Raw genomic sequence first — 27453 nt, 5'->3', positions numbered from 1 at the left:
TTCAATGAAACCTGGTTTCCCACTGAGCCAAGAGTCATTGCCGGGTTTCAAAGCATCTTTCAACAACAAAGGATGCAGTCTTGCTGGTGATGTATGCATGGGAGCTGTCACTCCTGCTCCTTTTCAGTGCCTGTTAGGGCATGTGTACATAGACATCCCCCCATCCTTTTCCTCACCATTGCTTCTGAGACATCTCTGGAAGGGATGCCTGCAGCTCACTCATAAAACTTCCTTTCTACCAACCTCCCTTTTGAAAAAAATATATTTCCCCTCAAATGAAGGTATTTAAAATTGAACGGTCCATGCAGAGGCATGGAAGATACTACCAGCTTGCCCTCACACAGTCAGGTCCAGAATTGCAGCCCACCACACGCACCAATTAGAAACATCCAGAAGAGGAGTGCAAAAAATAAATAATGTCATAGAACCACAGAATCATAGAATGACTTAAGTTGGAAGGGACCTTAAAGACCCTTGGGCTCCAACTCCCCTGCTATGGGCTGGTTGTCCCCCACCAGATCAGGCCCTATCTAACCTGGCCTTGGGCACCTCCAGGCATGGCACAACTTCTCTGGGCAGCCCGTTCCAGTGACACACCGCCCTCTGAGTAAAAATTTATTTCCTAACATCTAATGTAAATTTCCCCTCTTTTAGTTTAAAGCTATTCCCCCTTGTCCTGTCATTATCAGACTGCGTAAGAAGTTGGTTCCCCTCCTGCTTTTAAGCTCCCTTTAGGTAGTAGAAGGCTGCAGTGAGGTCTCCCCAAAGCCTGCTCTTCCCCAAGCTGAACACCCCCGGTTCTCTTCTTGTCCCCATTGTAGAGGTGCTCCACTCTCTGAGCATCCCCGTGCCCTCCTCTGCACCTGCTCCAACAGCTCCATGTCCTTGTGCTGGGGGCCCCAGGTCTGGATGCAGCACTGCAAGTGGGGCCTCAGGAGGGCAGAGCAGCAGGGGACAATCCTCCTGCCCTGTGTCCCCCCACCCACCCATTGATGCTGCCCAAGGTACTGCTGGCTTTCTGGGCTGCAAGCGCACAGTGCTGCCTCATGTCCCACTTCTCATCCACCAGGTCCCCCAAGTCCTTCCCCACAGAAAAAGAGGTCCTGGGGACCTCTTGTCCCCCCGGTCCAGCTCTGCAGTGTCACTGATGCCCTGCTTGGGTTCATCTGGGCCAGTGGAGCCAAGCCCTGCAAACCCACACTATGCAGAACCCCCTACCTTCCCCCCAGGCCCTGGGGGCTGCAGGCGGCCCCAGTCCCCCCCACCACCTCGGTTGCTTCACTGGACAGGGGTGCAAAGTCCAACCACCGTCAGCACAGGCCACCCTGCCCGGTCCTGCGGCCAGACACACAATCAGAGCCCTCAGCGGAGGTGGAGGGGCCCGCAGCGAGGTCAGCGCTTGCCCGCAGGGAGCCAGGTGGGACAAAGCCCCGCGAGCAGGTCGCACTCAGGCCCGGCCGCCACGCTGCAGGCCCGGCCTCTCCTAGCTCAGGCCGCAGCGTCCTCTGGGCCATGTAGTTCCCGCAGCGAAGGGAGGACTACACTTCCCATCATCGCCGCCGCGCTTGCTGGCAGCCGGCCGGGGGAAGGCTGCGGGGTGCCCCAGCCCCGGCCCCGTGCCATGGCGGGGAGGCCCAGGCCGGGAGGCGAGCGGGGGCCGGCGGGAGGCCGGCGGGGAGCGGGGCCGCGGTGGTGGCCGCGGGATTGCTGCAGCGGGCTGGGCGGCCTGGAGTACAGCGAGGTACCGGGAGCGGGGCGGTGGGGGTGCCGCGGGGGGTGCTGCGGGGTCTGCTCCTGCCTCTGCCCCTCTCCTTCCCACCCTGCTGCCCTGCTCCGTGTGGCTCAGGGGGGATTTTCCCCCGAAGTGGGGGTGCTTTGCCTCCGTGCCCTCTCCAGATTCCAGCACCAGCGTTGGTGGAGCAGAGCATTCCCTGGCACGATGCTGTGAATGGAGTTTTGCTGCGCCCTGCCAGCAGCAGGGAGGTGTTGGCTCCCGTTGCCCTTGGCAGGACTGGGAACGCAGCAGGTGGCAGTAAGGTCACCACGGCCAGGTGCTCCCGTTGCACCACACTAGCTTGTGCAGTGCCCAGCATACTATGAGTGTGAGGCCGAGGGTTGCAGGGCTGCCAAGCCACCTGGGGAGCAAGTCACTGCCCTGTGCACCCTCTGAACAGGGCTTGTTTGTATGGGACACAGCAATAAACCCGCAGGCTGTGTCTGCAGGTGGAGCAGATGCAGAGGGATGCTTAGCATCAGTGCACACACAGTGCCTGAGATGCTTCCCACAGCCCTTCCTGGTACTAATTTCTGCTCAGACCATGATTGCATGCTCCAGCTACATGGCAACAGATGTGTTTGCCCAAGACCTAGTGCAACAGGATGCCTCAACCAGACCTGGGTGCCCATGCAGCTCTCATCCACTCTGATTTTGGGGCTGTGCAGCATCCAAGCAAGCAGTATTTGCCACCAGGAGCCTCTCAGAGCTCACGGATGCGGTTATTTATCACCTGTCAGGGAGGAGGGGGCAAAGTTGAATGTTCTGTGCTCGTTATGTTGTCCTCTCAGTAACTTGCAGAGACAGCTCATCCTAATGGGTTTGTTCCCCTTTTATCCCTGTGAGCACATGCTAGGCACAGGCCAATCTGCTTCCTGCTAGAAGCAGCAAATTTGGTTGTTGAGGAGGGGAAAAAAGGTGAGTGCAATGTTAATGATGTTGCCAGACAGGAGTTAGTAGGTCAAGAAGCTTTTGTTCAGCCCGTGCTGGCAGTGTGCACAGCACCATACGAAACAAGAGGAAAGAAGCTGTCCTGGTCCTGCAGGTTTGCAATTGAAGTGGGACTGTACAGTTCAGTCCTGGCACCAGTGGTGCCCAGGTTGTATCTTGGCAGAACTCAGTTTGAAGGGATGAAGTCTGATGGCAAAGTGCTGCCCAGGTGTGACAGGAGGAGCTGGAGAAGGTAGGAATGGGGGCAGAGGGTCAGGGCCAGGCCCTGGGGGCTCTCCCCTTTCTTCCTCACTGGGATGGAGGTGCCCCACAGAGCTGGGGTTGTCAGTGGTGGCCTATGGGCAGCAAGCAAACCGCTGTGAGGATTCCCCTGTCTGCCCATTCTGATGCAATCTTTGCTCTTGCACTTTGTACTGTGGGCGGTCTTCTCGCTGTGAGGGGACACCAGGTTAAACAGCCCCTCTCCACAAAACCCACTACAGCTCCAGTCCCTTTGAAGAGCTCATGAGGAGCCAGCGGGAGTTTCTCTCTTGCACAGGCAGAGCAAAGCCAATGCCTTTTCCAGCCCTTCCTGTCCCCTGGCATTGAAGGACTTGCAAACACAGCTGTGTTTGGGAAGCAAAAACCTTCCACGTCTCAATGTTGTCTTGATTTTGATTCAAGTAAGGGAAGGGCTTGGGCTGGGCTAGTTTGTCGTTTGTTTTCACAGTTTTTGGGAGAGAAAAAAAAGGTGCTGGCTGTTTTTCATCGAAATTCCACTGCAGGGAGAGGGATGAAGAAGCAGCATGGCTTATCTGCACATAAAAATGCTGACAATGTCAAGGAGTTGTCCTGGGAAAAATGTTTCTTTTTTTAAAGGAAAAAGGGAGAAAAACAGCAAGCTTTAAGGTTTTCTTTTGTTGCCAGTAAGTAAGACAAGAAAATCTTTTGCAACTGCTAACAGTGCCAGTGCATCCCTACGCAATATTGTGGGCTTGCATCAGCCTTGCTTTATGGAAAGCAAGTTGGAAGCTGATGCAGTTCAGTGCTCAGAGTTTCCATGCAGAGCTGCACTCCAGGGACAGTCCTCTGTCCCCAGGGTCACTGGGACACTGTGAAACAGTGCTCCCTTTCCTGCAGTTCAGAAACACTCTTTCAGCTTTCCTAGCTGACCTGGGGTGCTGGTGCACATCCTCACTGTAGTGGGGTCTTTGCAGTGCCCACATCCTTCACCAAGTGTCCCAGGAGAATGGGAGGAGTTGGTCTGACGGTTCATCAACTCTTGTGGAGCATTTGGTTTGGGATGAAGTACCCCATCTTTGGGTGCAACACTGAGTGCCTCTGCAGGACCTCTCACCCCCCGTAACTGCCTCTTTCCCCCCAGGTGGATGTGACAGCCATGGCGCGGCTCTTCGGCTACGTGGACGTGACTGATTCTGGCTTCATTGCAGCCGTCCTCTCTATCGCCTTCAACCCATTCTTCTGGAACGTGGTAAGAGCTACCTGCATGCTTTCTTTTGTCAGCTGACATGGGAATACCCTTTGAGCTGCTCTGAGTAACGCCTCACCTCTACCGAACACCCCAAGAGCATTTCTCCTGCAAGGGCACTGTAGTCCTCCCCCTGGTGCAGGTGTTTATTGTTCTGGGAACTGCTCTAAGGGAGGAACTGCTTCTGGAGAAGTCTGGTGGGGAGAGCCGTGCTTGGTACATAGGCACTAGAAAAGAGTGAGCAGGGAGTTTCACTGCAGAGAGAGCCCCGGCACTGCAGCTCCTGGGGATGGCAGTGGCTATGACATACGTCACAGAGGTCAGGAAAATGGGAGCCAAAGCAGGATGCAGAAGGAATTAGGAACTAAGCTCAGATGAGGGGGCAGAGCAATCAAACCCATCCTTCAGCCATCTGCTGCATCTCCCACCCTGGCAGCCAGGCACTGCTTGGTATACATGGTGAGACATCAGTGGCACGAGTGCCACTCATAACGAGACATCAACGGCATTAACTCCTGCAGGGGGATGCACTCAGCGCGTTGTCCGCTGCTTCCCATCAAAATATGTTGACAGGAGGTTGTATGGATGCAAGAAACATAAACAATCACCCAAAAGTCAACCTGAAGAAATTTCCCCTCCATCATTTTGCAAAGTCTGGCAAAGAGCCTCAGAAGTGGCAGTGAGCCAGCCCCAAGCATGGGTAGGGGTATCTGTGCACGGTGACGTTCACTGTCTCTGCAGGCACTGTATTGCCACTGGGTATGGTAGTGCTTTGGGAACTGAGAGTGGAAGAGGTTTTGCTGCCCTTTATCGCTGTGCTTTGCAACCTTCCTGCAAGAGCAGCGGGATTCATCTCTGGCCCCGTTGTGCAAGCCTTGCAGAGCCAACACGCCAGGCGAGGAGCCCAGGCCAGTGAAAGCACAAGTTCCCGCAGCGTCCTCAGCAACACAGCTGAGGTTTGGGGATGAAACCTTCTCCCTGCAAGCACTCATGGAAACGGGATGTCATCGCAGCCAAGATTCCTGAAGTCGCTGCCAAACCTCCCCGCAGCGATTCTCACCCTGGGGAAGTCTCCTTATAAAGGCCTTGTTTTTCCAGAGGGGGAGGACTCGGCTCGCTCTGAGCGTGGGGGCTCTTGAGATTGTCTCATGCTGGGCTTTGGAAAAGCGAGGCTCTCCTAGCTGTGATTCACTGTGGAAACCTCCGTCGGAGTTCTTTGTTGCAGCCTCCCTAATTTTTCATGCAACTCATTATTAAAAAGTCTCACAGTCTCTGAAATGCGAACTAGAATAAGCCACATTATTTCTACTGTGGAGTCATCGTTTAGCATAAAGAATCAATGAACAAGAAGATTCAGGATGTGGTCTCTGGGGAAGAGATCAGCTCCAGCAAGAAATTGCATAAAAGGGAAAGAAAAAAGTACTTTATTGCTGTCTGCTGCTACGCCTGTGACTCGTTGGTTGTCTGCAGCTTGGGAAATAGCATTTCTTTTTGGATCAAGACTTCAACTGCTCTTAAAGTAGAGCGAAAACTGATGTAACAGCAGGAAGTTCATTGCTCTGCGTTGTTGTGGTCCCCTTGCAGCATCTGAAGAGCATTGCCGCTGGCGGCAGGTGGCACTGCAAGCAAGACGTGCAGAGCTCCACCTGGGAGCAGAAGGCATCTGCATGGGTTTGCAGTGAGCAACCCCATCCGCTGTGTTGATGGGGAGCTGTGGGGAGGTGAGCGTGGCACAAGGTGCTCCTGAGCTACCAAGGGCCAGGTGCCTCTCACAGCCCATGTCCCCCCATCCACATGCTTGCACTGCCCAGTCCCCAGGGCTTCCCTCTGACATTTTCTGGCTCTGGCTCGCACCAGTCACAGCTTGAAGGCTGTTGCAGAGGTGCTGTGGAATCTTCAGCCCTGAGCAAGCCCCCGTTGTTGGTGCATTTTAGCAGCAGTGGCTCCAGCCATCCCTAGATTTTCCCTAACCTGCTTCTTTCACCTCCTCCCAGTCCTTTCCATGTGATCAGTGTCCCCTGCCTGCATCGAGCCAGCAGCTCTTCTTTCCTTCTCCACACCCCCACACAGGCTCACTTTGTCTTCTGCTCTCTGAGTTTCTTCTCAGCAGCTGAGATCATCTCTGCATCTGAATTACTTTGTCTGAGCTTGCAAGAGCCTCAGTGTAAAGATGGTTTCTGTGCAGCGCCGGGAACCCTCTGCTCTCTGTGCTTAATAAGTAAACTGGGACCCTGATCAAAACACCTCCTGTGCGTGAAATTCCTGATGTGGACAGAAACTGGGTGGGGATGCATTGATTTACTTCAGCGTCTTAATTCCCCGTTTCTGCTGAACTCCAGCCAGGTCTGCCTCTTGCAAAGTTTGGCGCCGGGTTGTCCTCTCTGCATAGAGTCTCTGAATAAATATGTGCTGGGGAAGCCCCGGCTCGGTGGGGGCTCGGGCAGTACGCATCTCGAGGCCGTGGGGGGGAGCAAGCTCCGGCTGCCCCACTCTCAGCAGTCACAGGGCATTGGTAAGCAGCCAGCATGTTTCTTCTGGACAAACGTTGCAGTGTTTGGAGATGAAGCAAGGGCGATGGAGGCTGTGCAGTAGCTTGGCTCCAGAGCAAACCGTGGTTCTTGTTGATGGAATTCTGTTAAGAGAGCAATTTAGAGAACCAGAGCCTACAAGGAGAAATTTTCAGGACTCCGGCTGAGCTGGGCTGGGCTCGGTTGATTCTCCTCATATTCTTCCCAAGGGAGAAGAGCCCCCCCAGAAAGACCTCTGGTCCCCCAGTTCACACCCTCCCCCCTGCAGGCATGTGCTGGGGGGTACCATGAATATCCCCCGGGATCCCCAACTGTATTTCCCACCAAACCCAGGGCTCACAGCCCCCTTTCTCCTTTCCCTTCTCCATGCCAGTTAAAATCCAGCTCATCCCCAGGTGACCCCCAGGTTACGTTATCCATGCGACAGCTTGGATGTGTTCCTGTGCTACTCACTTTTTTTTTCCACTCCTTCTCGTCCTGCCTCTGCTTTCCCACTCGCCAAGGCTGTTATGAAAGGAGCTGCCTGTACCACGCTGCCACGTGAGGCAGGTTGCAGGCGAGGCTGACTTCCAGAGAAAAGTCACTTAAACTGCCCAAGGATGTTCAAAGCATCCAGGCGACCTGAGCCACAGTGGGGCTGTTGGGGGGCACCCGATGAGGAGGAGGTGTGTCACTGGAGCCACACCGTAAAACTGTAATGAGTGCGAGGAGGCAGAACCTCAATAAATCCCATCTGTGTTTGGAAAGCTGCAGGACGATGGGAGAAATTTCCTTTCCGTTGGTAACTAAGGAAGATATTAAATAACAGCTCCTCAGGGACAAACATTTCAAAGCCAGGAAAGGCAGATAACCTGCATATTGGAAGCTGTAAAGAGCTCGCTGAGCCTTGGCATATGGGGAGTTTCTAGAAAGCTGGAAGGTTTCTGACACTGTCTCAACAGCAAACAGGCACAGCAGCGAGCCAGGTAGCGTGACGTCTGTCACCACGCAGGCAGGTTGAATTGGGGAGCACATCCATCCACCAGCAATCCTTTTCTTGATTTGAGCCTCTTAAAAATTTATGGCTGGCGTCATGGCCTGATTTAGAGATGGCACATCTTCAGCTGCTGTGCGAGAGCGTGCTCTTCCCATCACCTCTTGTGACCCTCCCAAAATACCCATGCATCTTGTAGGAGTCTGCAGGGCAAAAGCTCAGGTGTCAAGGCTGGCAGTGGGATTAACTTAATTCAGCATGATTTATCAAGAAAATAGACCCCATCAGGCAAATGTGATTTTATTCTTCAAGGTTGCAGCTTTTCCTGTTCAGGGTAACAAGATCTCTGTTCTAGACTTCTGTCAAGTGTTTAAACTGCATGAGGTTTTGATTAAAGAAGTGGTTGCACAGGGACCTGAGCTGACAACGCCTGGCTCCTGATGGATGCGTATCTCTTGGTTCATTTATTTTTAATTTCCCTTCCTTTTCTCCTTCTTTGGAGACTAGAGAAACCTGCCAAGTGGATAAGAAGTGCCTGAGTGGGGTGGAGGGGGAGTTTGCAGGCGCTGGCAGCCCAATTTCACCTCCTTCTGACCACTCCTTGCTAAATTTGGAGGAAGGTGCCTTCCCAAACCTCCCCCCAGTTCTGGGAGCTGTCAGGATTGAGACCTCCGGGAGCCAAACCCAGAAACCTTCTGGGGGCAGGAGAAAAATGCCTTATGCTGTGGCATTTCAGCAGCTCTGGCTGCTCATCTCACAGAAGGGAAAGACTGGGAGGTGGCTTGATTGTGGTGTGTTAGTACCTGGCTGGGGAAAGGAAATTGCAGGGTAAGAAATAGCTGTCAGGCGGCAGCAGGGCGAGGGTTGGGGCGGGCTGCTGGCAGAGGGGGGCCCTGCACAGCTTTGTGCATTCAGCACGGGGCGGGTAGCTGCAGCCTGAAGGATTGGGTAGATGAGCCAGCTGGAGTGGGTGATTTAATGGTCTCTTCTGGCCTTAAAATTCTGCAAATCTGCAAGAGTTTTGTGATCTCCCTGAAAAGCCTTTGCCTGCGTGTAGCTGTGGGTAAGAGCAGGAAAACAGCCTTCGACCATCTTCTGGAAAGTGCTTTGAGATCCTGTTGTAGCAGCCGTGGCACAGTGACAACGATTATCTGCTTATAACAGATGCTAGATCAATAGCAGAGCTTCAAGCTACGCTGTAAGGCAATTGACTGCAGAAAGCAATTCTTTATTGGGGTAAAGCTGGCCTTGCAACAAGGCTCAGATTCATTCTTACAACTCCGGTCTTAAAATGTCACCACCAGCTCTGATGCCTTTCATCCTTTGTGCCTGGGAGAGAATGCACATTATTCATAATTGGACTCTCTACCAGGCAGGAATAGCCGTTTTCATTTCCTACAATGCCTGAGAAACAGTGAGGATTTGCTTTTTTTTTTTTTTTTCCTTCCCCAAACAGCACTTAGTGGCAGTTTTATTCTGAGTGACTCGGTAACGCTTCCCACTCCGGTGGTGGTGGCTTCAGAGCGATGCTGTAATCATGTTGTGAGCGTGCGGCATCGATTCCCCCGGCCACCTCGTAACAAACGCCCCAGGACTGTTGTGAATCCACCATCCCCAGGCCAGATCTGTAAGCACTGCACCTGTTTGGCTGCTAAATTTAGTGTTTCCAGTGTGTCAACACCGCTGAGACACACATAACTGGTTCCAAAATCGGGTCACATCCTCCGGCCTGCTGGCTGGAGTGACACAATTAGGAGCACTGTCACCCTGGGGGAGAGCCACATCCTGCAGCCCAGCACCACTGCCCTCTTCCCTGCAGCCTGCCAGACAGGTGCTTTAACCCAACAGGCTGCTGGCAGCCGGGCTGGAGGAAGTCAGAACATGTACAAAAAAATGTAAAAATGCATTCAAACTAAAAGCCTCCATTCGATGTGCATCAGAGGATTATGTATAGGCTCTAGAAGTTCCTCTCTGTCCCCCTCCATCCTTATCCTGCATACTGCAGCAAGACACTCTCCTGCAGAAGAGACGCTGTTTAACGTTGTTAATCCGTGAAACTACAAGTCTATGTCCACCCACATCCAATGGGACAAAGCAAAAAATGCAGCAAGAAGCAAAAAAGAACGTGGGATTATCTACCTGCACAGGGAGATGTGGAAGGTCTCTGGGGCAGCCCAGGGCTTTAGTAGCATTTCTGCCCAGCCCCAGGGCTTGGGGCTGGTGGCTACAGGCTCCTGAGTGGGAATCCCAACGCCTGCCCTGTGACGTTGGCTGTACTGGGACTGTGCAAGGGCTTCCAGGCAGATTTCTGCCACAGTCGCAGATTGAGCTCTGTGTTTTCCAGCTGTTAAACAGAAACCTCCCCAGTTCCCAGAAAGACAGGATCTCCCAAAATACGTTGCTCTGACGAAGAAAGGCAGAGACACACAGCATGGGGCATGGGGGTCAGGCTGGATTTAGGCTGCTGGCACTCGGAGATAGCACTGTAGTTAAAGCATGCCCTTGTTATTTCTGGTTTTCTCGCCCCTTGATGAATTCAGAGGGGACACATCTCCAGTTGCTCACATGGCTGTAGGAAATGAGCAGTACGGCAGATTAGTAAATCAGTGAAGCAAAGCCCTCCTTTTGTTTTCCACCCATATTTTATTCCTTATGGCATGGGTCGCTGGAAATGGCACTTGGCAGAAGAATCCCCTTCCCCTGCTCTTGTGCGTGAAACCAGGTGTCTCTGCAGTCCGATCACAGCTGCATGAGTTGGGCACTGGTTGCTGGTAAATATCAGGAGCCTTGTTTCAGTTAAACAAATACCAGCAACCCCCAGTGCTGCCTGCCTGGGTCCCTTGCTTCTCTCTTTCTAAGGCATCCTGACAAAGCTTTAAACCCGCTATACCTTAACCTAGAGACAAAGAGTCAATTTTTGGAAGCTGGTACTGGTCTGTGTGTTGCTGGAGGACACTGTGGCTATGGAGCCTTCCAGCAGCGTTTTGGGTTGGCGCATTGCAGAGGGATGGGAGCAGCATTGTGACAGCCAGGCTGTCCAGAGCAAGGGGCTCAATTTTGGAGGGTGGCCCTGGAATAGCCCTACCCAGCAAGGTGCTGGGTGATTTTCCTCTTCCCTGTCAAGCCATTCTCTGTGCTTGCTCATATGCAGGGAAAGAGGGGCAACTCTCTTTGAAAATTGAGAACTAGGCTGCCAGAAAAGCTTGCACACCAGTGTGTGTCTTCATTAAACTCTCCCTGTCTCCAAGCAAATTCTGGGTCAAGAGGGACTAACAGGAGCCCTTGATTTTCCCATGCAACACTGCAATCACGAACCTCTTCAGTGCATTGCCTAGCTGTCCAAATTTGGCAATGTCTTGCTTTTTCCCTCCCTGCAAACCCTTTTTCGTTCCCTCTCTTCACTCCTCCAGACCAAGGATAATGCAGCCGTGGGTTTGTTCTGCAGGTTGGGACGTGCAAGCAGCATCCTTATCTGGCTGAAGGGCTTTCACTCGCAGTCTGCGTGGGCACATTCATTTTTGGTGTGATCCTTTTTGCGCTTTTGGGAAGAAAAGTCTGAAGTGGGTGAAATGAAGATGAGCTTTAGCAATTTTCGCTGTACTCTGCTGTTGCAGGAAAGTCTGACCATCAGGGCTCGTGGAACACCTTCGTCACCTCCTTTGTGCGGTGGGAGGTTTGCTCATTATCTGATTTGTGCTTTGCTTATAAAGGAAAATGTAATTGTAGCAGCTCCTTGCCATAAAAGTACAAAGACATTTTCAGGGAAGGAAAAGTTCCATGCAGCTTCTATGATCCTCTACAGTACTCTGTCTACTTTTCTCACCTCCAGCATCAGCTCCGTCCTGCCTGTTGCTATCCATGACCACCTCTGGCTTGAGCTTCTCCCTTGCTATAGAAATGCCCATTTAAAAAGACTGAGTTGGACTTCCTCCTCACCTTTCTGATTCAAGAGAAGAGGGACCCAAAACCACCCAGTATTGCTGTGATGTTTCTATTCCTGCCTCTTCCTCCAGAGCTGTTTTCTGTGGTGAGTCCAACAGTAGATGCTCAGTCTGTAAAATCTCACTGAGGATTTTGCACTGGGAAAAAAAAAAAAACTCTTTCAGTTCATGTGTGGATTGGAGTGAGAGGCTGATATTTTTCCAGATGTCTCATGTTCCAGATTGATCTTGGAGTTCAGACAGCCCTGGGGTGGAGAGCCAAAATTTTCTACAAGGGTTCAAGTGAAATAACAAAAATCTATACGCTCACAATGGTGAGAAGGAAGCTGCGACGCATGCCAAGCATCAGATATGAAGAAATTATCTCCTCCACCTCCCATTGCCATGGTGAGCACAGCTGCATATACATGCGTAACAGCACTGGAGTGATCCCAGATCAGATCATCTTGGGGCACGCTTGGCTGTTCATACTAAAACGGAATGACCTCAGACGAGATACAGTATTTTTAACTATGAAGCATTTCTACTAAGTGCCCTTTCCTGTTTATTTTTGCCGGGACATTGTTTTAATGACTGTAGAGTTACTCATTTGATTCCCAAGGCTGGAGAGCAGAAATGAATTAGTTTCATTTCTAGACTTAGTCGTGCAGTCATTTTCCAGAGATTGATGTACTCGGAAGCCAAAGTGAATGCATTGCCCAATTGAGGAACATTTCTTTCCTGCCTGCAGCCGTCAGCAGAGAAAGGCATGAGCGTGGGTTCCTGGTATAGATGCTGCTGGCTTGTTGCAAGGGTACATGGTGCACATGCACTCAGCCTCCCCATTCACGGCCATGCACGGCTGATGGTCCATGCTGTGCTTTTAGTACAAATGTGTGGAACAAATGCAGCAAGGTTTGGGCGTTGTGCATGGCTTGCACACACATCTCAGCATTGGGCTTGAGGCTTCAAAACAGAGATCCCTTGGAGTGCAGAGGTGGGGATCATCAACTGTTCACTTGGCTTTGGGGTTGTTTCCTGCACTGAGCAAAAGCCTAGGGGGATGTGCTTGCATCTGGTGCCTCCCATAAGCATCCTCAGGAACCACCAGCAAGCCCAAGGGGTTTGGTTATTGTATTTAACCCTTCAGATTGTTATTACAAGCATTATCTCACTTCACACATTGGTCCAATAAGCAGCTCCGCATGCCCAGTGTGACTTGCACCAATCTGGCTCCTTTGGAGCCCAGACAAAGGTGGAAACACTGGCTACAAAATTGAGATGATCCCATTCATCGCTACATCTTCTTCCCCAAACAGCCAAAAAAGGCTTTCCTGGGCTGGGGTCCTGCTTGTTGTGCTGGGCAGCGCGAACATCTCATCCCCAAGGACGGGGGAACAGAGCTCGACTGCCTGCGTTACATAAAGATCACATTGTCCCTCTCTATTGTTGGCCACTGGGACGACAGCAGCATCACAAACATACGTGTCCTCGGCGCCATGGGAAACGTTCCCAGGGGAGGCTTAACACGGAGCATAGAACATGATACGCTGAGCGCCGCGAGGACGGGGGCTGGCGGCTGAGAGCCGCGCTGTGGAGCAGCGAGTACCGATCTTCCAGCGAACTCTCACTACTTTGTGAAGGGGTATTGGGTTTCGTTGCGTTTTGTGCTCTGCCAGGTGTATTTATTCTCCCCCCGCCCTCCCATCGCAGCCTCTGGGAGAGCGATGAGCGAGAACACGCTGTCCAGAAGGATGGGTGTGTTGGGAGTCCGTATTAGCAGACTTATTCCAGAGAATTAAGCCCTAATTTCATAAAAGGGCAACGAGAGAGTGGCTACGGCTGTGGGAGAAGCAGACCAGCTTTGTGTGCTGTTTGCAAATAGGACAAGAAGTCCTGCTCCCAGACTGCTGGTTCTGCCCATTATGGTATTAACACCAGTAATTGTAATAACTCCCTACTTTTTAAAACAAAAATTACAAAGTGGTTCACAAGCAGCCAGTCATGTCTCCTTGTGCTATCACTTGTTCCTTCACTTGTTTTGTTTTTGTGCTTGGGCAGGGCTTTACAATGTTCCCCGTCATCTTCCATGTCACCTTTTGGCAACCCCGCTGCACAGTGTGCCTCTGCAACGCCCATCATTGTTTCTCCCTGAATTAATTGTTGTATGTAATTGCGACCTGCCGCAGGACGCTGCCTTGCTCTATTAAAAAAAGCGGTGCTAATGAAGAACATTGGGTACCACGTTACAGGAGAGCAAGGCTCAACTCACTAGGACGTGTACTCAGCGTTCTGTTACTGCCAGCCCGGGCAGAAATGGTGTTTCTGTCTCTCGTCAGTCGCTGGCTAATGACTGTAATTTTTACTTGCTGAGAAACTCTGGGTATAATGGTCTTTATTAACAGATACAGGAGATGCTACCAGGCCCGCATTACAGGGAAAGAGGAAGAAAACAACCTCTGTGTGGAGGCAATTTTATTATTTATTTGTAGCGATAGGAGAGATCCTGAATTAGTGTCAGATTCAACAGTGTGGCTAATGAGCAGGGTTGAGCTGGAATACGAGCAAACATATTAACAACAACAAACTGCAGAGATGATGCCCGGGCCTGCAAACCCCCACAGCAAACAGAAGATCTCGGTCAGCACGTGGGGCTGTGTTTGTGTGCTGATGTGTTTGTGGCTTCAGATGCTTCCGCTTGTATATCACCTGAAGTCCTTCTCCCATCCCCTTCTCCTTTGCCACCTCACATTACTCTTGTATGCTGGATGAGCTGGAGCCTCTGATTTAATCTTTAAGACAGCAGAGTCTAAGTATCATTAGAATTCATCAGAATTGCTTGTCTTGAAATACTCCAGCATCCTGCTCTGGTTTTCAGCCCTGAGTTGCACGTCCGCAGGTTGGGGACATGGTTGGGCACGTGGTGACAGAGCTAGGTGCTGCGCTGCCATACAGGTCATGTGGCAGAGCAAAAAGCCATTGCAATACCTGACATCTCTAGGGCAGCTTTATAGCAGTCTCTTTGCAATTAATCAGAGGGTTCAAGAAATGTCAGAGCCGTTAGCTGACCTCAATCTCCTTTTACCTGGAATGAGGGAAGACTTGTGTCAGCTTGGTAAGAGGATATTTGTTACACAGGATGCATTTGCTGTAGACTGTCCACTTTTATTCCAGCTGGGATAACTGGGTTTAATCTGACTGGCCTTATCTGCAGCTGTTAGAGAGGTTTAAACTGCAGGTTTGCAGCAATGATTGGAAAGCCTCGGAAAGCAGAGTGGATGCTTTGTGACAAAGATAGAAAGCTTTGTGCCTGCATCTAAAACCAAACCCAAGGCACTGAAATCCTGAAATCTGTAGTGACTTCAGAAAGACTTGACCTCAGCGCCATGGATCAGCTGTGATCCAGGGCCTGATTTGGAAACAGCAGAGTAGAGGTGTGAAAATAGAAGGGAAGTCTTAAAAAAGAGAGACACTGGCTGCCTTGTAACGTGGCATTTGTACTAAGTGCTTGCTGACAGTGTGGCGCAGCACAGAGCTTCTCTTTACATATCGATGCCAGATCAAACATCGTCAGTGCTATTGTTGGAGTGCTTTGTTTAAAAATGGGTCTTCTGGGCAGATGGCCGGGTTCAGAGCAACGTCTGTGTGTATAGCACTTCAGGCAGCTTCCCCTGCTTTGCTTATTTAGTGCTGCGGGAGTATGAGCAACAGAAAAAACAAGCAAGTACAGGACGTGAGATGGGCAGAACAGTCTCAATCATCGAGAGACCGACGTGCACCTTCGCTTCCAGCCAGCTTGGGAAGGTGCCTGCTTGACGGAGCGCCTGAGCTAAGTCAGACCTGTTTTTCTCAGGGAAAACGCTCCAAAAAATGTATGAAAATATGAGATGTGTGGTTTCCTGGCTCAGGCTGAGCGTGAGCCAAGACATCTGAGCACGGAAGATGTGAAAAATAAAATGTGCAAAATCCCATCAGGGAAAACCCTTCCTCATCCTGCGTGCGAGATGCTCATCTGACACCTGAGCTGCTCATCCGAGGTGGGTCCCTGCAGGCTCCAGCCCCAGGCACTGGTGCAGGTGCAGCCTTTGCCTGTCGCTGCCCTCGCGAGCTTATGTTGTTAGGTTGCATTTTCGGTGTTGGGCCATCCACACCCCATCCCGGGCTGGGAATGGGAGGCCCTCCCACAACCCACGCTGCGCTCTGGAGAAGTCATTATTTCACAACAGCTTTTTCCATGGGCTGTGTTGGCCGGCAGAGCCTGTTAGGGCCGTGAGGCGCGATCCCTGCATGGGCCAGGGGAGCTGCTGCTAAGGGCTCCCGACGCCCACTGCCAGAATTAATTAACACAGCTCCTCCTGGGTTACGCAAAATCACCTGCCTTCAGCTTCCAGCTCCTCGGACATAAATCATGAGCTCCTTGCCTTGAGGAGAAGCTGTTCAGATTTTGTGTTGGAAATTGCCAGCAAGTACAGCCCATATTCCATGTCGGTTTTGTTTTTATTGAAGAGGAGAGGATATGGCTCATGGAACATTTACAGACCTGGGCTGCCTTGGTGTTCATTAAGTAGGGGCTTGTTTTTATTACAGCCAGCTAATGAGATGGTACTTTGACAAATCACATAAACACTATTAGACAAATGAAATTTATTATCTAACTGTTTATCATGAGTGGATTCAAGGTAAAGACTCATGTGGAGGTAATCTCAAGGGATGGCTTTGAGGTAAAGCATACCCAGTCCTTATGAAACCCTTATCTGTTTACCTGCCGACTCGTTTTCTTTCCCCAACTCAAGGCCGTTAGCTGAGATGACCTGTGCCATTTCAGTCCAGTTACTTTCACTGGAGAAGGATGTGGGCTTTTTTTCTAGGCTAAACTCATCCATGCTTGAGACAAGCTGGGTTTCCATAGCACTCATCTTTCTAGTTCTAAAGAAGCAGTCACTCTGCTCTTCTCCATGTGTGTCAAAGTCCTCAGACTGGATCCCGCTGACCCCTCGTCTGCAGCGCTCCGGCTTCTTCGGGGAAGAGCCGCTAGAAGAAGCACTTCAGCACCGATTTCTTGCTCTTAACTCCCCCGTTTTGGCGAAGGCTTTGTCACAGTGACACAGTTGAGTGCCACAGCTCTGCAATGCATATGCTGCCTGAGAGAAGCTGTCCTCGAAGCCACTGATCGCCCCGCGCCACCGAGGCTGGGTGGGCTTTGGAGGGAAGCCTGACCTGCTTGTAGCTTCTCAATATTTATCTTCTTTAGCCCCTAGGTGTTCTCATTTTTTGCAGCCTTTTGTGCTTTCCGCGTGCATTTTTGTCCTCCATGAAGCTATCTGTCACCTGTGTTCACAGTCATGCCGCTCCAGCTGGCTGTTCCCACGCTGCAGCGTCTGTACGCAGCCAATCTACATACCACGTAGCCTTTCCTAAACCCTGCTGTTGTTTCTTTTGGCAAGAACAAACAACAAATCCCCACACCCAAGGCCCATGAAAGGCAATGGAAAAGTCTTCTTGAGTCAAACCAACGTCTTCCTTTTGAAGCTCTGGCAGACACGGACCAGCTAAGCCTTTCCACTTGGCTGCTCCTCGCTGACAGCTGTTATTACCATCGTACAGTTGGGAAAGTGAGAAAACTGGCTGCTGCAGCCTCCCAGGGTGGCCTTGGGACTCGTGTCAGGACTCAGGGTACCCAACACTCTCAGGCTCTGCCATGAGCCCATGCCCTGCTCCAACTCTGTGTATGCAGCACAAGCTGTCAGTTGCTGCTCGTTACTCCAGGACTGCAGCAGTCCCTCTCTGGGAGCCAAGGGCAAACTTCTGACCATGTTGGCTTAACTCTTCACCGAACATCCAGGGGCTGGTGCAGCACTTCTGCCCCTGCTCTCTGCCCCAGCTGCAGCATCCTTTGGGAACGGGATGTTGCAAACTCAACTCTGTCTCCGCCATGAGTCTGTGCTGATCCTGGAGGTCCTTTGACGCTGAGGTTGCACCTGTGCCTCATCTCGGTGCATTACCAAAAAAAAAAAGGCATTTACAAATCAAGTCTCTGGCTTACGTTGCCCTATAGTTTCCGTGAAACTGTTAACACACTGCTTGTCTCTTCTAATATCTCTGCAGTGTTTTAATTGCATGGACTGGAAGCTGCTGCTCCAGCACTAAGTGGAGGAACTTTGCAGGGCTTTAATCATTTGCTAAAAAGCTTTCGGGCTCCATTACCATCTCACTGCATTCTGTAATTGAGTGCCTGGGAGTAGAGAAGCCTTCAGAGCAACAGCTCGGATCCTGGATCAGACAGTTTGAAGCTTCACTCAATGCAGGAGGAAACAACTAAATGACACTGAGCCCTCTGGGGCAATGGCAGGAGCCAGTGGGGCAGAAAAGGGTCTCACAGCTGCTCTCAAGTGCCAGCTTCTCCTCCTGCTTCTGCAGAGCATCCATTTGAGGACAGCTCAGCAGGTGCAGGCGGGCAGTGCAGGGTGGCACGTGGCATTCAGTCTGCTGAGTGATGCTGGTGGTGGAGCACAGCTGAGAACTGGTGGCTCACAGCATACAAGAGGTGGGGGCAGGATGCATGAAGGACCAGCCTGCTAATGGCTGTGGGAAGGAGGACATCCACTGCTCATCAGTGCTGCAGGGACAGCAATCCTTTATATCACCACCACGGCTGCAAGGGGAACGTGACTGAGGGGAGGTGACTGCTAATTGCTGCAGCGAGTCAAGGGCTGTTTAAGCAGCTAATTAATTCCTCCTAATCAGCCCTTGATCTGTTGAAAACTGCATGGCATTATCTCTTCTGCTGCAACACCTTGATAATTCCTGTCTTGAATGGCCTTCACGGAGAACATATTTAAATAAACTCAATAGAGATTTCAGACAGATAGCAACTATAATTACCAGCTTGTACAAATTAAACCATGGTTTGTTCTGTTCTTTTTCTCCTGCCTTTGCTGCCCAGAGCTCCTGCTAATCATGTTCTTGCTGCCAGTGGCACGCGGGTCCCCGGGGCGTTGCTGCGCGTGCCTTCGGAAAGCCTGCGCCGTGCCCAGCGCTGGGCCGGGCAGATGGGGCTGCACGTGGGCATCCAGCATCCCCACCATGCTGCTCCTGGGCTGGAATGATAGGGTGTTTGGGAAGGGATACAGCAGCCTGGTGGTGAAAATACCATATGTGGAAGGTGGCATGGTGCTTCCCAGCATCAGCCCTGCTCAGTTTCCCCCTCCTAGTTCTGCTGAGGTTTGTAATCTGAGGTTTTCTCCCCTTGGAGCTGTAGGGGCACTCGGTATGTGCTTCGAGGATCCCAGTTTGGAGCTTGCAGCTTGACTGCAGTGTTCAGGCAGTGCTGCCCTTCCAGCACTCAGCAGTAAACCATTTGCACCGAGCGCACAGTTTGTTAGGAAGGATAAGGTCAGGCCACACTCATTTCCTCTGCGATCACTTGGGACAGCCATAGATGCTGCCTGCTCTGGCATTTGGCAAAGGTCAGCCAGCCCCAGTGCTGCCAGGCATGTAGTGCGTGCATTTACATTGAGCCCGCTCAGTTATTCCTGCCCTGCCTCATTGCACCCTCCCTGTTCCATGTAACGCTTGTGAGTGCCTTAGTCAGAGTTTGGGTGCTCAGGCGTATCCTTTTTCTCCCATTTTTTAGACAGATGCAATAACTGCAAGCAAGGTCATTTTCTGGCACCCAGGCTGTGACAGAGAGCAGAGAATGTCATGCTGGTTTAATGAGGGAAAATGGATTTTTCATAGCAGGGGAACAGTTCTGTTCCCATGGTCTCTAAAGGTGAAATAGGAGTACTGTCATATTTCCTGCCCTCTCCTCACTCTATGAGCTGGCCAGGACACATCTCCCCTTGTATGAGATGCTCACATGGGGCCACTGAAGCTCACAGTCAGGATTTCCCCTGCCCCAGCAGCAGCACAGAGCCCAGCGCCCAGGGAGAACATGCCTGGGGCTGCCCAGGGGACCTCAGTCTGAAGGGAAGAGTTAAAACATTTGCTCAGGTCTCTCTTGTATGAAGGTTTTTGAGTTTGAGCTGAATTGTCCAGGCATCCAGGGCTCACTCTGTGCATGCACGTCCTCCTGGGACTGCGGTGCACAGATACTCCAGGGATCTGATTGTTCTTCCTCTTGGTTTTCATGAAATGTTTGAGTCCTAAATTCCTCGGTGGGTTGTTTCCCAGACCCTACATGATGGAAAATACTCTGAGACAAGATACAACAAGGGCGGCATCTCCTGTTCGTTGTCCTAGAATCATAGAATGGCTTAGGTTGGAAGGAACCTTAAAGATCTTCTAGAAAGACCACTAAGATCATCTAGTCCAACCGCTGACCCATCACTGTCATGTCCTAAACCACGTCCCTAAGTGCTACATCTATCACAGAATAACAGAAGCATAGAAGCAATCTTCTATTAAGTTTTGGGCACCTCAGTACAGAAAGGACATAGAAGTGCTGGAGCAGGTCCAAAGAAGGGCAGCAAGGCTTGTGAAGGGCTTGGAGAATATGCCCTATGAGCACCGACTGAAGGAACTGGGGCTGTTTAGTCTGGGGAAGAGGAGGCTGAGGGGAGACCTCATTGCTCTCTTCAAATACCTGAAAGGTGATTGCAGTGTGAGTGGGGCTGGTCTCTTCTCACTGGTGACAGGTGACAGGACAAGGGGAAATGGCCTCAAGTTGCACCAGGGGAGGTTTAGGTTGGATATCAGGAAAAACTTCTTTACAGAATGGGTTGTTAAGCACTGGAACAGGCTCCCCAGGGAGGTGGTTCAGTCATCATCCCTGAATGCGTTTAAAAACCGCTTGGATGTGGTGCTCAGGGACATGATTTAGCAGTGGGTTGTTAGAATTAGGGTAATATGGTTAGGTTGCAGTTGGATTTGGTGATCTTGAAGGTCTTTTCCAACCTGAGCAATTCTATGATTCTAGGATTCTATAGCATCACAGTCATCTTTTAGTCCAGAATAGTTTACTCTTTCTGTGCCAACAGCTTGGCCAGGGCAGAAGCATCCCCAGAAGCAGGCAGAGCCCTCTGGTGCTTCAGTTTCCCTTTGTGAAAGAGAGCTGCTAATCCATCCCAGTCACTCCACATGCCTAAATTCACCAGAGCCCATGCAGTGTTCTGGTGCTATGGCAATGGGGCAATGTGAGGACGTGACCAGCTGATTAACATTGAGATGCAGCACTGAGCAGTTGGGGTATCTGGTTTCATTCCCTACCTCTGGGGCAAGCCAGATATAGAAAGGGAGTCATGCAAAACAGAACAAAGTCTCTATTTCAAAGCTGGGGTTGAGCAAATTAAAATGTAGCATGTTCAAAAGCTCACTTCCTTGGATGGCAGACAAAAAAAATCAATTTCCTTGAAACAAATACTAAATATTAATGAGAGGATATGGTCTGCCATGCACACAAAGCTGTAAAGAGCATTTCCCGTTGATCAACTGCAGAGGCGAGCTCATGAGATGAAATTGTTTTTCGAGCAGATATTTGTGGCCCGTCTCAAGGCGCCTCGGGAAGGTTTACCCGCCCAAAAAAAGAATAGGAAACTCGGAACATTTCATATCAGGGCAGCCACGGGGGATGTGAGCCTGTGCTTTCATTTTTGTTTATGCATTTGCCCAAGTGGTTGGGGAGATGGCTGGGTTGGCGTGCACAGCGATCGGCATGGCGTTATGTGGGCAGGGAATGGTGCCTGGGGAGGTGAAAAATGCCCAAAGCAGAGCGTGGGACCCAGCAGCATGGCTGCCTCTGCAGCCATGTCTGCCTCGCTGAATTATTTCTATAATGAGCATTGGGGAAACATTCAACAATTTCTTACAGCCATCAGCAGGCTTCCTAAAGCGAAAGCACAGGCCTTTGGAGAAAGTCTTGAATTTTTCTATTGCTTTGACCCTTGTGTGAGGCAGGAAACTTGGTATTACTCTGCACCCAAACAGGGAGGCTGGCAAACTGAAGACATTTGGACAGCTGGCAGATGGGACTCCCCATCCTGATGCCAAGATCACTTGGGTTGCCCAGGCACAGCGCTGGGAGCGTGGGCAGCCAGGCTCAGCCGAGGGAACAGGCACGGCACCGGGAATAGCTGCAGCCATGGAGGATGCCAGAATCATCTTGTATCCGTCATGCAGTAAAGAAAAACACATCGGCTCATGATTCTGTAAAACCATAACGCCAGCTGCGTAACCGCAGGTTGAACAAGAGCTAATATTAGCCAGCAGATGACTAAAATTAGAAAAGCAGAATCGAGCCGGAACTAATTAGCTGCTCAAGGAACAGAACCAGAACCGGAACAAATTAATTGTTAGGAAGCTGAAATACCAGCGTGGGGCCCCTCAGGAAGCACAGGCTCTTGCTCGGTGGTGACTCGTGCGTGAGCTCCTGGGGTGCTTGGGGAAGAGTCCCAGCTCTGTCCGAAGGCTGTGCCCACCCAAGAGGAGGTGATGTGTTGATACACCAGGGGCAGCACCACCACAGCTGGGACAGCTCCCAAGGGGCTCAGAAAGACTCTCCGTCCACCATGTCTTGTAGACGAGCACTATGGCGAGAGGAATTAAGAAGGCCTCCAGAACAGCTCTACTCAGCCCTACAGCGCTGCCTGCTCCCAGCTCCACTCCTGCCACTGGCTGAGATGCTCTGCAGCCCTCCTGACACCAGCCAGGAGCTGCAGCCATGCAAGCGCCGCTGGGACAATTTCCAGGGAATTAGGGAGCTCGCATAGATAATGGGCACGTGGCCGCATTTCTTATCCGTGACTCAGTCACCTGTATGGTTACTTCTTTTCCTTTCCGAAGGTAGTAACTCACCCCATATTTCTTTTTCCCATCTCGCAGCGTTCAAACAGCAGCTCCCATTTTAGCAGCAGCATGACGCACGGTGTTTTAAATTCAATTTAGAATACAAACTATTTATACCAGCCAGAAAAAGGCAGCGAAGCAGCTCTCTCTGTCATGAGTGGATTTGTAATTTCGGAGCAATCATTGCATAACTAATTGAATCAGCTCTCAGCATGTGAAATCAGTGCCCTGCTTATCGGAGGTTTTCATCTCGCTCCCCTCATGAAGCCAGCAGTCCCCCTCTACTTTGTGCTTCTGCATCAGCCTGGGAAGAAAGCAGTGCCTGCAAAGCTGCCCTTCTCTGCTTGCTGCTTAAATGGAGCCAATAGATTACCAAATGTACTCAGAATAGCTGTATTATGGGTGCCCCCCAGAGCTGCCCAGGCTCCATGCGAGGGGCTGAAGTGTGTCTGAAGCTAATGAAGAGCCAGCCATGTCTGAGAAGCAAATTGATGTTCAACCGTTCCCTTGACTCCCGCCTCTCACTTCATTGCCTGGGTGTGCTTGGATTGGCTTGAATTCAGAGTCTGATCTAAACCATAGAATCACAGGTTTATAGAATGGCTTAGGTTGGAAGAGACCTTAAAGACCACCTAGTTCCAAGACCCCAGCTGTGGACAGGGTTCCAGCCACTAGATCAGGCTGCCCAGGGTCCCCATCCAGCCTGGCCTTGGGCACCTTCAGAGACAGGGCACCTCCAGGAATGGGGTACCTACATCTTCTCTGGGAGGAGGAGAGCCGCAGTACAGGACCTGAAAATGAAACCTAGAAGAGGCAATAAATATACCTACAGCACTTTGAGCGATACAGAAAGGCAGAAAAGTTAGTCATGTAAAGACTTTGATCTGCTTGGGGGTGAAGATCGTGGTTGTGGTGTCTTGGGTGGATGCAGTTTTGGGGAGCAGTTCCAGCCACCTCCATGCAGCAGCATCTCGGGGTGCAAGGGGCACCTCATTTTGGGCAGGGGGCCATCAGCTTCTGCTTCTCTGTAAAACATGGAGATCTTCTGGAAGTGGGTTGGGAGGAATTATCCCTGCCAGATGTGTTCCCACAAGTGGATGTAAATCACAGTGCCTGGAAAACCAGACCAGGGTGTCCATCGCCTGCTCCGGGATCTGTTTTCCTTCTTCCTTCCAGGAGAGCAATGTCAGGAGCCTGCTGGTTTCAATGGCTCTGGGACAGTCTTGGCAGTGCTCTCAGCTGTGCTGGGTGCCTGTTATACAAGCCAGGGGTACCCCAAGGTTGATGTGAAGGGGGCTTTCTGAGAGCCAGTGCTCAGTGCTGCTGGCTTGTATGGTGGACAGGGAGATGTTGGCATGGTTAGAACGGGGCTTTCCTCCCAGGCTCCATTTAAGCCACATCAGATCAGTGGTCCCTGATTGCTTCTCACATAAAGCCATGGGGACGGTGCTCTCTGAGCAGCAGTGGGGCCATGCACCTCCAACCACCCCTTCTGTTCTCTGTTGTATCTCTCCAGGTAGCAAGATGGGAGCACAAAACGCGGGCACTCAGCCGAGGCTTCGGCTCTCCACACACTGCCTGCTACTGCCTGGGCACAGTTATCCTGCTGCTCAACTGCGTGCGCAGCCACTGGTAAGGAGCTCACTCTACTGCTATGCATAAATGCAAAGAAATGCATCTCCAGGTCAGGGTGATGAGGGACGTCTGCTCTGCAGAGCTGTATCCAGCTTGTCTATCAGCTTTACGTGCTGCTGGTTGATACCTTCAGCCAGATGTATTCCAGGATTTGGAATCCTGCTGGCAAGCAGAGGGATGAAATGGGGTGGCTATGTTCAGGAGAGCAAATCATCAGCATCAACAGCCATCAAATGCCACAGGTTTACAAGAAAACTTGTTGCTCTCTTTTGAGGTAGTTTTCCCTGCCCTGTGTGCAGTCCAGGTGGCAGGAAGGCTATTTGCCTGGTGTGGATCATATGTAACAGCAGAATCTTTTAATTTTCTCATGGAAACCATAAACAAAATTAAACCTGTTTTTAAGAAGCCGCAGTTTCCTGTGCAGAAGAGCGGGATTATCTGTGCACTTAGCGAGCAGTCTCTTTAAACTCTTATCTGCGATCTGCTTAAATACTACCTGTGCTAGCTAATAGTGTTGTATGACTGATGCACTGTACACCATGGGAATACGTCTTTTGACGTTCTAAGTGCAGCAAAGAGGTTTACTGCAGAAGATTTCCTCAATGCCAGCAATTTATCTGCGATCTGATAGGCTTTATCTTCGACGCTGTTAGAAGAGACAGACTCTACTAAATTTCCAGATTCAATTATGCCAGGGTCAGAGCTAATGGGTTGTTTAGTACTTCAGGTAATTTCCCAGGCACAGAGATCTCAGGTTGGAATTTGCACATGTATTTAAGAGCTTTGCCTTCCTGGAAGTGACACCGAGAGCTGCCCTTGCCCTTCTGCATTTGTCACAGCTACTGCTTATTGCTGAAGCCATAAGGAAGCCCACAGTGAATGTGGACATAATTGAATTCAGGCACTGCAGAGGGCATGTGTGTGTTCTGCTCATGTCTCAGTGACATTGTATGCTTGGATTTTGCTGGAGTATGTCTCAGCAATCTCTTGCACAGATGACATAGCCGCTTGTTGTCTGGGAAGAAATGCAAAGCTTTGTGCCCAGCCTTTAATTAAAAACACAGCTGAAGGAGGGGCAGCCTCAGCTCCCAGTGGTCCTCCTGAGCTCAGGGGTCACCGTGTGGTGCTGACACGGCATGGCTGGGAGAGACAAAGAGGCTGACCTGTCCCAACACTGTACTTCATGTTATTCAAGCGAGGCAAGTCCTTGCCACTGGGAGCAATGGGATGATTTCAGGATGAGTACTGGAGCTGTAGCTGCTGGAAATGCCCTGAAATGCAGTGGGGCAGCTCACTGCCTCCATGCCCAGCTCCGCCTGCCCGCTGCGCTGCATCCCCAGTGTTCCAACACAGCCTTTGAAACTCCTCTCTGTGTGCTTTGAGGGTGTTTTTGATGGGTAGGGGCTCCAGGTTGGCATCCCAGCTGGAAGCCCCCACTGCAGGGCCACATGGCTGCTTTTCCCCCATGCTCCATGTGGGGGTCCCCTCCTCAGTCCTGTCCCCACTTTGGCACCATGACAGTCTCAAATTTGCCTCCAAATGGATACCTCGGTTGGAAGAAGAGGGGTATCCTGTGCTTATTAAGCAAGTAGGTGATTCCCAGTTCTGAACTTCATTATCAGCTTTGGCGTGTTTCTGAGAAATAATCCAGAATGACCTGTGACCAGCAAGGACCTGCTTAGTCAACGGCACAAGACAAGCTTCTTTAATTGCTTTGGTGCGATGACGAATTTCACTACAATCATGTTCTTTCTGCAAGAAGCAAGGAATTTCCATCAGCAAGGCCCTTATCAGCAAAAACACCTCCTGAACTTTTGAACCATTTATCTGCACTGTTCATTACCCCAGAGGTTTATGACTGTTAGCTGTTTGACATAGGTTGTGACAACCTTTATGGTCCTCCAAATTTCCATTCAGTGTCACTCTCTCCTGCACTAGCCACCTTGTTGACACTGCACTGACTCTGCAAAAAGCCACTGGTGCTGCCTTGGAGCTGTCCCGTGCTCCCCTTTGAATGCTTTTGCAAGCTCCCTGGCTCAGAGCAAACACGTGTAGGTGATTTTATACATGGGGAGCTTATGGACTTCCAGTTCTCCGAGTCTTGGGGCATTTGTCTGAGCTGTAAGTCAACACCCACACATGGGGGATGTTGCAGATGCAGAGCAGAGCTCTCAGGGAACCTGGTGTTGTGATGCCTCTGGTCCAAGCAAGCTCCATGGAGGCTGAGCAAGGGCAGTGCCTTTGGCACCATGCTCTGTCTGCTCAAGAGAAAGAATCCACCCTGAGATGGGCCTTTGCCTGGGAAGGGGCTGTATGCCATTCCCTGCTAGTGCTTCTCTGCTTTATGCTTAGCACTGTGTACTTCCTGGCTCTTGAGTCAAAACAGAGGTGGTGTAAATGGCATCAACAGGGTGTTTTGTGCAGAAATGACCACACTCTGATGAGAAATGAGCCTAAAGGAGCCAAAGTCCCCTCCGACCACGTCCAGGAAAAGCCCCAGGTGGCCCAAAGCACCCCCAGGTGCCACTGCCGGGCAGGGGGAGAAGCTGCTGCTAAACAGCGTGACCTAAATAACTGACAGTGGTGCTGGGAGAAAAGCAAAGTCATTACTGGCAAAAGAAGCTGTGAGGATGATGACCAGGCTGACAATTGCTGGTGCTACCGGCAGGATGATTTCAGCATTCGTTTCTTTAATGAACAAGGTCTTTTGTTGCAGTGTGCATGCGGCACTGTTTGCTGCTGGGCTCCACTGGATGGTCTCACCCCCGTTGCCTGCTATTGCCACGAGGAACAAAGCCTCCAGCACAGGGACGTCCCGCACCTCTGCTGCTTCCTGCTGCCTCCAGCCCCTGGCCCAGTTCTGCCCCAATTGCACTTGCCCAGTTTCCAGGCTGATTTTTGGGATCATTAAAGGGAGCATCACGGCAGCGACCCAGTTTGCTTGATGAAGTCTTTGCCCTCCTTTATTGGAAAGGGATTACAAAATGTGGTCACTGTGGGCCACATTTTGAGGGAGGCCTGGAGCTTCTTTCTCTGTACAGCACTTCCAGGCTTGCTTCATGCTCCGTGTGGCTTTTTGGGACATATTTAGGCTGCATGGTAAGCCCTCTGGTTTTGCAATCACCTCCTAACTAAATGAACGCCTGTTTCTACAGACTTGACCGGTGCCTCCAGTGCCCACAGCACGTTTCCCGTGCCCTGGTGCCCAACACACCACGGGTTAAAACCACTTCCACCTGCGTGACGTCCACGTCCCCGCACCGCAGGGCCATTTTGTGGGTGTTTTTCCAGTTCATGTACTTTATTCCCACAAAGCAGCACCGCCTGCATAGCAACAAATGAGTGTCTGAGCGCACTCCTCTCTGTTTTGGGAAGGGTGGGCCAAACAGTGCCTGTTGCCTTGGCTCCCTGGTACAAAGCCA

At 51.1% G+C, this 27453-nt stretch overlaps 1 protein-coding gene across 7 annotated transcripts in view; it reads left to right on the top strand.

Moving 5' to 3' along the window:
* The window catches only part of PEMT (phosphatidylethanolamine N-methyltransferase), a 38354-nt gene continuing 12186 nt past the window's right edge, over positions 1286–27453 (top strand). The window contains exons 1-3 of one of the 7 annotated variants that reach the window (XM_021411246.1): positions 1286–1417; positions 4089–4193; positions 23913–24028. In XM_021411246.1, coding sequence (XP_021266921.1) covers positions 4104–4193; positions 23913–24028 — 206 coding nt within the window. In that variant the 5' untranslated portion in view covers positions 1286–1417; positions 4089–4103. Of the gene's footprint in view, positions 1418–1504; positions 1742–2716; positions 2958–3491; positions 3631–4088; positions 4197–23912; positions 24029–27453 lie in introns of those variants that run through there. The other 6 variants (XM_021411245.1, XM_021411248.1, XM_021411247.1 and 3 more) reach the window with 6 other exon arrangements.

The sequence above is a fragment of the Numida meleagris genome, chromosome 13, assembly GCF_002078875.1.
Source record: "Numida meleagris isolate 19003 breed g44 Domestic line chromosome 13, NumMel1.0, whole genome shotgun sequence".
In the NCBI taxonomy this organism is placed as follows: domain Eukaryota; kingdom Metazoa; phylum Chordata; class Aves; order Galliformes; family Numididae; genus Numida; species Numida meleagris.
The sequence above is the reverse complement of the archived record's forward strand: the minus strand, read 5'-3'. Positions and strand labels throughout refer to the sequence as shown.